Genomic DNA, 12,163 nt, shown 5'->3' on the forward strand with positions numbered 1-12,163 from the left:
CCCCCCCCCCCCATTTGTATTCTTTGAGTTTTAGAAAGTAGAGTAGCATATCTTAACAGCAGGTCTGGGAGCATTGTAGAACATGCCTGTACTTCCAGCACTTTGTGGGCCAAGACAGTAAAGTTTTGAGCTTAAGGCCAGTTTAGGTTAAATAGAAAGGCCTTATCTTCAGATACTAAATTAGTGAAAACATTTTCTGTCTGTGACAGACTTAAACTTGATTTTCATAAGAGTAAGAACCCTACATTAATCCTAGGCTTGGTTCTTTACTTCCATATACATTATGGATTTATTTACTAATTGACTTTTTGTTTGGTTTTGTTTTACTATTTGAAAATACATTTGATAACTTTAAATATACTTTTGTGGTTAAAATTATGGTCAGAAGTAGTGGTTAAATTAGTTGTCTATGGGTTTTAGTAGAGGAGTTGGATTGAATAGTAAGCTAAATGAAATAAGCTAAAACCCATGCTTTATTAGTCAGCATATCAGACAACCAGAGTGCTGTAGGGCCTAAACTTCTTGCTGTCTGGTAGATGGCTGCAGGCCAGTTTAACATGTAACCTTCATCTAGTAAAAAATATTTTTTTAGAAAGTAAGCTGGTTTTGCTATTTTTTTAAAAAACAGTTTACCAGTTAATATTGTTACCTCTTGAGATAGCTAAGAAGCCTACTCAAATTTCTGTCTCTGGGTTCTCTCCCACAAGCCTTTCTATCTTTCCTCATCTCACAGGCAGCAGGGAACCTTCTGGGATTTCCTTCTTTGCCTGTCTCTCTCTCACCAGTCTTCTCCTCCTTTACTGACAGGTGAGGTGTTTTGTTTGTTTTATTCCAGAATTCACTCATTGGAATAAATTAAAGCAGCCTGTACTCTCTGGCTCTTTCTCGTTTTCTAAGATTGCTTGTTTGGGATGTTTTTGTGATGTAAAACAATCCCTTTTTTTTTTTTTTTTTTTTAAATGGATTGCCCTGTTCTTTTTAAAGTTTTGCATATTGAGTCTTAACTGTTATAAATCTCTCTAATGTATGGAGAATCATTGTGTATACTTACAAGAATTGTTTTAAATGTATCGTTTTTGTGAGCTATCATCAGGAGGTCATTTTATTTTTTAAAGTCTTATTTATTTTATGTATGTGAGTACACTCACTGTCATGTCTTCAGACGCACCAGAAGAGGGCATCGGATCTCATTACAGATGGTTGTGAGTCACCATGTGGTTGCTGGGAATTGAACTCAGGACCTCTGGAAGAGCAGTCAGTGCTCTTAACCATTGAGCCATCTCTTCAGCCCAGGAGGTCATTTTCTTAAGTTGTTTGTCCAAAAATAGAAACAAATCTGTATTCATAAACTCATTCTTCTCCTCAATAGCATGTTTTTGTCTGTATTGACTTCCTTTATATTGTGTGGCTTAGAACAAACAAATATAACACATAGGAAAAGGTATTTGGCTTTATTAGTATGTATACAGATATAATATTTTAATCAAGTATCCAGAGAAGCACATGCTTCTTAACTGTCATCAATCAGTTTATTAGAGTGCATATAGCTGTCTCCTGTTTAATTTTGAAATAATAGAAGAAAAGGACCTTGCCTGAATTTTATTGAGGAAACCAAAATTTCACTTCAGATCTTTGAGCTAGTGAGTTTTATTTGGGGGATTGTTTCATAACTGTTGTGATAAATAATGTTCTCCTATTTTGACACAGTATTTTAGAAAATTATTAAAATGGAAAGAGGACTTAGTAGTTTAAAGAGCACTGGTGCTGTTGCAAATGACTTGTGTTCAGATCCTAGTATCTATCTACACGGCAGTTTTGTCTGTCTGTAATTTCTGTTAAAGGGGACCTGATACCCTCACACAGACATACATGCTGGTAAAACACCAAGGCTCATAAAATAAGAAATATGTAAAGCATTAAAAAAAAATCTCAAGTAGAGCCTAACCTGGTAGTAAATGCCTTTAATTCCTGTACTGTGGAGGCAGAGGCAGGTGGATCTTCCAATTTAAAGCCAGCCTGGTCTACATAGTAAGTTCCATGCTAGCTGAAACTATACAATGAAATCTGTCTTAAACAAAAAGAAACAAAATAGAGTGATGGAGTAGGGACATATTGGAGGAACTAAGGAGACTTCTGTTGTCTCAGCAGTCTCACTAGCTACACTCCAGGACAGCCAGGACTATAGAGAGACTTTGTCTCAAGACAAAACATAAAAGGAAATCAGCTATTTCAGGTAGTGTTCAGAAGATTGCAGTATATTTATAAAATCACTGTCTAAATTATTCTTGGAGTTTATCTAAAGATTGAAGAATTAGATAATCTTAAACTTTTTATTTACCTAGAGATGGTCTTTTTTTTTTTTTTTTTCTCAAAGATTTATTTCTTGTATATGAGTTACACTGTCGCTGTCTTCAGACACACCAGAAGAGGGCATCAGATCCCATTACAGATGGTTGTGAGCTACCATGTGGTTGCTGGGAATTGAAGTTAGGACCTCTGGAAGGTCAGCCAGTGCTCTTAACCACTAAGCCATCTCTCTAGCCCAAGATAGTCTTAATAATGGGAATTCTTAGAAATTGATGAATTGGAAAGTACTATCTTCTGTAGTAGTTAAATGTAAATCTGATTGTGTTTTCTTATGTAGAAAAACTATCATATAGCTATTCTTTTTTTTTTTGTCCTTGGTTTTTTGAGACAAATTTTCTCTGTGTAGCCTTGGCTGTCCTGGATGGAACTCACTCTGTAGACCAGGCCGGCCTTGAACTCAGAAATCCACCTGCCTCTGCCTCCCAAGGCTGGGATTAAAGGCGTGCGCCACCACGCCCGGCTTCATGTAACTATTCTTAAGTATTAGGTTTTCATCTCTCTGGGATACTTAAGCTAACAAAAGAAAAAAGAAAGAGAATGGCTATAGACAAAACCTTAGTAACATACAATTCTTTGAAATAAACAGTCAGTAAAATGACTCTTGTACTTTGGCTATGAAAGGTTCCTAGTATTTATGATGGCTATAAGCTAGAGGATGGATTGAATGAATCTTTATTTACAGAATAGACTACAGCAAAGATTAAGACTAGAAAGCACCATTTTAGAGATTTAGGAAATTTCATCAAGGTTTCTTTTTTGTTGCTGTTCTCTACAACTTCATTTGGGATTTTGTTTTGTCTTTTGTGAATTTGTATTATATAAGTAGAGTGATCGTATATCTTGATAACTCCCCCACCCCCGTAGTTGAGTTATGATGTCATCATAACATCTCTTTTCTTGGAAGTATCTGAGCTTAGATAAGCTGTATGAACTTAATTTCAAGCATGTTAATTGGCTTCTTTGAGATTTTTGCTTAGTTTATAGTAGAAAAGTATGGTGTTTAAGTGTACCTCCTGAAATGCTGGACCAGGAATTTGGTTGATTATAAGGCAGTATATATCGGGTCTTCACTGGTTTCTTCTCAACAGAGAGGGCAAGCCATAAATTGTTTCTGGAGGACAAAAAATGTTTGTCAGTCATCCTGACATGGAGGATGGAAAGACAGGTTGACAAGAAACACTTAGTGTCCCAACCATGGTTTAGGCCCAAAGCTTTGTGAGTTAGGGCACTAGTAGGAAAATAATAAACTTTTTAGATTTAAAAATTTCTTTGCCTTGTTTTCTATAACATAAATCTTATTTATGCTATATCATATATAATCAAAGAATTTATGGAGACATCTCTGTTTCTGTCTCAATTCATTTAACCTGATGTTTTCTCACTTTTTATTTTAACTGTGTGTTTTTTTGACCCATTGCCTTTTCTCATCTTTAATCCATTTTAAACTATGGATCACAAGCTAGGAAGAACACTTAAATTAGTGTTTAAATTGCCACAGAAGGTGTTTTTCTATGGAGATGACTGAGTGGGTAACAGTGCTTACTTTGTAAGTCTGAGGACCTGAGTTCGGGTCCCCATCATCAATGTAAAAGGCCATGGCTGCCAGTACCTATAATGCCAGCCTGCCCTATCTTTGTCTCAAAGGTAAAAAGGCAGAGTCATAAAGACACATTTTGCTCTTGGCTCCAAACACACTAATGTGCATGTATTACATATAGTACACGCTCACTGAAAACTTTTTTTTTTTTATAATAACTAAAAAGCATTTCTAGAGTGTACGGAAGATAGATCTCTAAGTAGAAGTGTTAATTTTGGCTAAATTATTTTCTGTATATCTAATAATTTATGCATAATTGCAAAATAAATACAGCTTTGCTTATAGAAGTACTTGGTAAAATTAGCATATAGAATATTTGACATGATTTTTTTCTCCTCTACATAAGCAATATACATTTTATTTTACCCTTTTTATGGTGCTGAGGATGGAACTCAGAGCCTTAGATATGCTAGATAGGTGTTTTTCCACACGATGCCAATCCCTAGTTCTGCACTTTGTAGTCTAAAGCAATAGTCTGTGAAAGCACTCGGAATATTATCTTAGAACAGAATAGTCTCAGTGCAATGCTGTTATTTCTACTCTCTCAGATGATGATTCACCTAATCACTTCTGTGCCCAGGATTAGTTAAAACTTTTATCTTACATTAATTAAATAGATAAGATAAGATGCTTTATATTCAACACTGCTTCTTGGTTTGGTAACAACAGCATCACTTAGTTTTTGTGCATTTTATTTACATTTTCCACCATTTGTAATCAATGTCTTTTGATATTCCAAGAAGTCTCTGAGATTCTTCTTTCTTCTTTTTCTTTTCCCCCCTCAGCACTTTTCTGCCAGTACCCTCTTAGGTCTTACTGTCTTGGCTTTGTTGTGACTTTCCTAAACTGATGGTTTCCTTGCTTTTTAGTTGTCCCCATTCTATCAGTTGGTATTACAACTTGACTTGTTTTCCAAAACATACTGTCACAAACCTGTCTTAATTTCTGTTGCTTTAGTAAAACTTTCAGTTTCCTTAATTTGCCTTTAAGGGTTTTCATAACCTCATGGTTAGCTTTACTAGTGTTCAATGAGTTGTCTTGCATCTTCTTTATGTGTAGAATATTGCATTTTCTTAAGTTTTGCTTTTGTTCATAGTTTTCTGTTTCATTTGTGGTTATTGTATTCCTCACCTTGCATGCAACTCGCCCTGCCTCCTGAAAATAGACACTAAATTATCTCTCAGACTGTACATCAGATATTATTTATTTTACTCCAGTCTGTTTAAATTCTCCGAAGATGAGATCAGCATGCCTTTAAAGGGGCAAACACAGGTAACTAGTGTGGTCAATATAGTAGTAGAAGTATGTACAGGCCTGGTTATGAGTGCTAAAATGACTTGGCATTTAATTCATAGGATACAAATGATGTCTTTATGAATGTTTACTTAAAATGCTACATGTATGTCTTGAGAAAAAGAATCTGTTCAAACAAATGGAATTTTGTTTCTGAGTGTCAAGGATAGCGAGTAATGACCGAGTAGTCCTATTGACAGATGTAGTTTTTACAGGTTACCATGTAGAATAGAGCATAATACCTTGAGGTTATTATCTCAGAAAATATTGTTAGGGTTTCTCTTTGTGTGTCTTCTGTTATTCATAGCTTTCTGATTTGGAATCAACAGATTGGTGCTATTCAAAGCTAGTAAGAGTTTTGAAAAAATACTATTTTGGACTTTGATAAGAGATTGTTCAAAAGCAGCTTTTAGAAGTGAGGGAATTTTTAATAATTTCTTTGGGCATTTTTATTATCTTGAGTAAGAAATTTGTTAAGTCTTTTGAGAATTATATATAAAGAAAGTCATAAGGGGTAAACTTAGTGGTTAAGAGCACTTGTTGCTCTTTGAGATGGTTCCCAGCGTCTGCATAATAGCTTATAATCCTCCATAACTCCAGTCTAAGGGGCTCTGATACCCTCTTCTGACCTACTTGGGCTCTAAGCATGGCTGATGTATGCATACCTATACCTATATGCAGGCACAATTCTCAACACAAAGTAAATAAATACCTTATAAAAATTAAAAAAAGATGGGACATAACAAAACTGTTTGAAAATTGTATTAGAGGCCTAGAATTATTTGAGCCAGTACTTAAATAAGGAGTTACTTTGCTCAATGAGATGGCTTGGAAAATAGATAACTCAAAGGTATGCGAAAGCTAACATGTACATGTAAGTGACATGTTTACATTTCCTTATGTATTTTTTGTAAATTGTATAACAGTATAAAACTTTCTTTTTTTCTTTTTCCCCTTTCAAATAGCTTTTGCCTACCAAAAAGTTTTGGGAACCTGATGATTCAACAAAAGATGGACAAAAAGGCATATTTCTTGGGGATGATGAATGGAGAGAGACTGCATGGGGAACTTCTCGTAAGTCATTAGTGTTTGGGTGAGAATTATGAATAAATTCAAAAATTTTTTAATTCAGGTTTTCAAATTGAAACTTTTTTGCCCATCCTTAAACAATTTAGGGGAAAGCTTTGTGATACCTTTGTTGATTATAGTGTAGATTTCTGTTTTTGTTTTTCTCAGACAGGATTTTTCTATATAGCCATGGCTGTCCCTAGAGCTGGCCTTGTAGACTAGGCTGGCTTGGAACTCAGAAATCTGCCTGCTTCTGCCTCTGCAGTGTTGGTTTTAAGGGCATATGCCACCACCGCCCAGCTTTAGTTCAGATTTTTGTAACAACTGTTAAGTCTTCTGTGACAATACACTTTATTGATTAGATAGATTTAGTACAGGATTTTAATAGTTGTTTTCTTTTGTTTTTTAATTAACTCTGGTGATAAAAATTTGACAACTACTAGAGGACTCATTAACTTAACTAGAATTTTCTGTCTTAAATTCTTTTGGGTGACAGTGACTGATTAATCTAACTGCATTTCAGTCTAGCATTGCAAAACATTAGCCACATCTAGAAATGGTATACATTGGTGATACAGATTTCCTAGAAACAGGGCAGTTGAAAATATTTTTGATTTCTATTAAGTTGTAAGGAAAGAGTAGATCCACAAAACTACTAGGGGAAAGGAACCTGGCAGGCAGATAATGAACTATATAGCCTGTAGAAATCACATTATTTGTCAATTTTAAAACATTTTGACTTATTAAAATGTGTGATGAATCAAATTTGAGGGGCATATAAATGTTTTTACAAATATTTTCTTTTTATTCCTGAGTATGATACAGTTTGTGTATGCTATATATACAAAGTAAATGAAATAAGAAAAATTCAAATTTCTAAGCATATATTTTACAAGTAACATTTCTTTGAGGGTTGAATAAGAACAGGGATATATAGGGCACTGCTTGAGGAGGTCAGAGGACATAGTGAGATCCTGTCTCCGAAAAAGAAAGAAAATTCTTGGACCAGTGAGAAGGATAAAGGCTCTTACTGTACAAACCTGGTGACCTGCAACTCATGCACAAGTGGAAGCAGAGAACAATCAAAGTTGTCCTCTGACTGTTGTATATGCTCCACGGCACATATGCATCTACATGTACATCATACACATAACAATAAAGCTTCAAAGTTATTTCTCTGCTACTATGAGAGGTCTAATCATATATATTATTACTTCCTTGCAGCTAAAATGATATAGTCTGGTTCCTTTTTTTTAAAAGCATGTTTCAAACCGTGGGACTTTGGAGCATGGTAGTTTCTGTAACTGAAATACTCTCACTCCTCCTTCATTGTCTCACTTTGTAAGTCTACTCCTCCTTTCTGTCTATGCCACTTAAATATCATTTCTTCTTCTTTTTTTTGTTTTTGTTGTTTTTGTTTTTTTTTGAGACAGGGTTTCTCTGTGTAGCCCTGGCTGTCCTGGGACTCACTCTGTAGACCAGGCTGGCCTCGAACTGAGAAATCCACCTGCCTCTGCCTCCCGAGTGCTGAGATTAAAGGCGTGTGCCACCATGCCCGGCCATTTATTTCTTCTTTTGTAATCACCTTAAGGGTGGGAAGAATCAATTCCTCATGCTTTATATTCCTGTAAAATTCTGGGTTATTTTTGAGGGACTTTATCCTATTTTTGATTATTCCTTACTAAATGTAACCCTGGGTTGGCCTGGACCTTGGTGTAGTAGAGACTGACTTGGAAATACTGATAGTCCTGCTTCACCTCTCAAGTGCTGAGATCAGGGATGTGCGCCACTACACCCATCTTAGACAATGTTAGGAACCAAACTTAGTCTTTTGCGTGCTTGGCAATCACTACCAGTTGATCTACATCAACAGTCTCCATGCTCATTCTTTCTGTATGTTGACTTGTTTTATGTCAACTTACACAAGGTACGGTTATCTGAAAGGAGGGAACTTGAGTTGAGAAATACCTCCATAAGAACCAGCTGTAGGGAATTTCCTTAATTAGTGGTTGATCGGGGAGGGCCCAGCCCACTGTGGAAGATGTGATCCATGTGCTGGTTCTGCAGTGCTATAAGAAAGCAGTCTGAGCAAGCCATGATAAGCAAGGCAGGAAGCTACACTCTTCCATGGCTTCTACGCTAGCTCCCACCTCCAGGTTCCTCACCTGCTTGAGTTCTTGCCCTCACTGCTTTTGATGATGAACTGTCACATGGAACAGTGAGTGAAATAAGCCCAAGTTGCTGTTGGTCATGCTATTTCATCACAGCAGTAGAAACTCGTAAGACACGTTGCCTTGTTCTGGGATTCCCCACTGAATCATACCTATCATGGGTCACTATATACCAGTATTTAAACTGTGAGGGTGAGTGATTACGGCAAGGGTAAAACGACAAGTCTTGTATGGATACAAGTGGGAAACAGAAGGGTCTTAATAAGAACTAAGGAAAGCACCATTTACTTGAAAATTATTATAGCAATGAAATAAGTGAAGATACCCATGATATTAAGGACTAAAACTAATTGAGATTGTTTCTGCTCACAAATGAGCCAGAGTTAACAGCCTTTTTGGTTTCTTTAAAAACAATTTTCAGCAATAAAAACTTGGAATACTGCGTCTAATTTGTGGATTGTATTAAAATTATGCTAGCTTTCACATGTTGCATTTATGTTGGGTGCATAATTTTGTTCTAAAATAAAAGAAACTAGAAAGTATTTTAAAAGACTTTGATATTTGGGTTTCTCACTATGCACATAAAATTTCGTGATTTAATGATTTTTCCCCCCCAAACTGATTGGTATTGTATTAATAACAGTGTGTTCTAGGTTTGTGTGATGTATACCTGAGCTTGGGAACTGCACCTCTTGTTTCTTGTTTGTTTTGTTTTTTGTTTTGAATAGGTTTTATTCCTAAAGGTTTAAGACTTAGAAACAATTCAGCCTTCAGAGTCATTTTTCTGCGGCATTGATATATTTTGATTTGACTCTTTTTTGCCTTTTTATCACTAAATTAAACTCATGTGAAGGTTGGAGAAGCAACTCCACAAAGTTGCCTTTTGTCTTTCTCTATATATTTTCAAGAAACCTGCTCTCTTAGATCAGTGATGTGGTAAAAACATACTTGCCATAAAGCTTGACAATCTGAGTTTAATCCCTGGTGCCATGCCAGTGTGAAAGGAGGGAATTGTCCACATGTAACTGTCCTCTGACTTACACAAATAATAAAATGTATCATATGATAGACGATGTCCCAACTATCCAGAATGGAAAGCAAGAATATTATATAAGAATATTATATTATTATAGCAAGAATATAGTAATAAGAGAAAATACTAGTTTTCCTGAAATTGATATGTTAATTTGTAAACTATATTTTACTTGGCTTAGAAGTAAAACTGTATTATGTTTTTCTTCCAAACAGATCATTCAATGTCCCAGCCTATTATGGTGCAGAGAAGATCTGGACAGAGTTTTCATGGAAACAGTGAAGTAAATGCAATTCTTTCTCCGCGCTCAGAAAGTGGAGGCCTTGGTGTGAGCATGGTAGAATATGTATTAAGTTCCTCTCCTGCTGATAAATTGGATTCTCGATTTAGGAAGGGAACTTTTGTAAGTATTTTAAATACAAATTTAATGTTTTTATTGTTTTGTGTGTGTGTGTTTTATGGTATTTTACTCTTTGAGTCCTTCCTTTTAACATAAGATCTTACTATATATTGCCTTGCTTAGCCTGGAAATTACTGTGCAGAGTCCAGGCTATCTGAGTCAAGCCTGAGTCTCCTGTCGTGGCATTACAGATATGGGCCACTGCTTCCAGTTTAGCCATAGAACTGAAAGAAACTTTAAAGTCTTTACAATTTGTTTTCTTTACTTAGTTCATAAAATTATAGAATAATCACAGGTACTTATGTTTTTATGACTGTGTTAACAAAAAGCAAGTCATTTTAAAACTTTGTTTGCAAAGGTGATATTGCTAGGTCGTGATAGTACTTAATCTGTACCTGAGTCAGATGATGTAACAGTTAGCTACTTTAATTTGTGGTGTTGCTGCTTTTCCTGTGCCGCTATAGTTAAGGTTGACTTAGCCCTTCTGTTATAAATCCCTAGTTTTTTGGCCTTTGCTAAATTAGTTCACTTAACAAATTATTGTTTTATTATTACATGCACTACAGGGTAGTTTTAGACTACCTTTTGGTGCCCCCCCTTTTTTTTTTTTTTTTTTTTCTGTTCTATTAAGTATTGAGAATCAAACAGATTCTTTTTCCTCAGGGTACTAGAGATGCTGAAACAGATGGACCTGAGAAAGGAGATCAAAAAGGCAAGGCTTCTCCATTTGAGGAGGACCAAAACAGAGATCTTAAACAAGATGATGAGGACTCTAAAATAAATGGCAGAGGTTTGCCAAATGGAATGGATGCCGATTGCAAAGATTTTAAGTAAGATTTTTAACTTTTTCAAGAAGAAAACTATTTCTTTTAGGAGATATTACAGTTGATGTGATTGATTTAGGTGGTTTTTCCAATTTAGGGTGACTTTATTTCCTTTGTGCCTTGTGTTAATCTGGATGGATTTTTTTAAAAATAGAGTTAATCATCATGAGTCATTGAAAAATCTTCACAGTCATATCTAAAGCAGGGTGTTATGTTGGAAGATTAATGTTAGAAGCTGCTATTTCTGTCTTAGGAACTAAATTAGAACTTTTTTTGTTGCTAATTAGTGACTTACAGGTTTAACATGATTTTTCCTCTCCCCTTGAGTTGTGCTTGCATATCTTGCAGTGGACTTTTTCTTTTGTATTGCTATATTAACTACTTTTTCATCCCCTGCCATTTGGTTTTTTTCATCTTAGATATATGAGGCAAAATTAGTTTAGTAATCAGTGGTTTTCTTATACTATATGAATTGTGCTAAAACATAATTGCTTCTTCAAACATGAAATAGCTTTTAAAGCTTGGAGTTCTTGAATACTTATTTTTAGTTGTTTCTAGCGATCAAATGTGTTTTGTTGTTTTGGTTTAGTTTTTCAGTCATTGGCTTTAGATTAAACACTGCACACTTACCTGTATGCTAGAAAGCTGATGCTTCAGGCTGAGCCGTGCCGTTCCTAGTTAGTTGTCAAGCGTCAGCTCGTGATAGATAAAGGAACAGTTACTTGGTGCTTTTTATGTTTTTGTATTTATTGCCTTCACCTAACAAAGAATAATAGTCTCTGTTAAGGAACCATTTTCATCTGTTCCTAGTGCAAAAAAGCATCCAAAATCAGTAAACCTCTTTTGACAAGAAAAAAAAATATTGTTCTTTATTTAGAATCCTTTCCTGATTTTTCTTTTCTGCTACTAAGTTTTAGTGAAAGGCATTTCAAACTTGATTTTTATATATTTATAATTGAAGTGTTAACACACCATTAACTATAGCAAGAAAATAGCACCACTGATAACACAGTATGTTCTTTTGTTCTCTGCTTTTGCTGTACTGAGTTGTTTTATGTGAAAGTTTATTGCTCCATTTTAAACATGACTATGAATATCTATATTTGTGGGTTTTGTTCCACTAGATTTTAAATATGTGTTTGAAATTACTAGTTAAATGTTTTAAGTGAAAAAACCACAAATGGCAGGTATGGCTAAAGGAAAAACACATTAGAAATCTAATATGCAAAAGCAGTGATTGACTTGGAAGTACCATGAATGTTTTAAGTACTTAGTGGTCTGTACTTGTAATTAAGAATTACTTTGTCGTGGTGGTGCACGTCTTTAATCCCAGCACTCGGGAGGCAGAGGCAGGCAGATTTCTGAGTTCGAGGCCAGCCTGGTCTACAAAGTGAGTTCCAGGACAGCCAG

The 12,163-nt window shown here is 35.3% G+C and overlaps 1 protein-coding gene across 10 annotated transcripts in view; it reads left to right on the forward strand.

Annotated features, from left to right (window-relative positions):
- Pum2 (pumilio RNA binding family member 2) overlaps positions 1–12,163 on the forward strand; it is a 75,380-nt gene that overhangs the window by 25,942 nt on the left and 37,275 nt on the right. For 9 of the 10 annotated variants that reach the window (XM_029484301.1, XM_029484306.1, XM_029484300.1 and 6 more), the window contains 3 exons: positions 6,223–6,331; positions 9,745–9,932; positions 10,593–10,759. In XM_029484301.1, coding sequence (XP_029340161.1) covers positions 6,223–6,331; positions 9,745–9,932; positions 10,593–10,759 — 464 coding nt within the window. Of the gene's footprint in view, positions 1–733; positions 808–6,222; positions 6,332–9,744; positions 9,933–10,592; positions 10,760–12,163 lie in introns of all 10 variants that reach the window. The other variant, XM_029484304.1, reaches the window with a different exon arrangement.

Source organism: Mus caroli, chromosome 12 (genome assembly GCF_900094665.2).
Source record: "Mus caroli chromosome 12, CAROLI_EIJ_v1.1, whole genome shotgun sequence".
In the NCBI taxonomy this organism is placed as follows: Eukaryota; Metazoa; Chordata; class Mammalia; order Rodentia; family Muridae; genus Mus; species Mus caroli.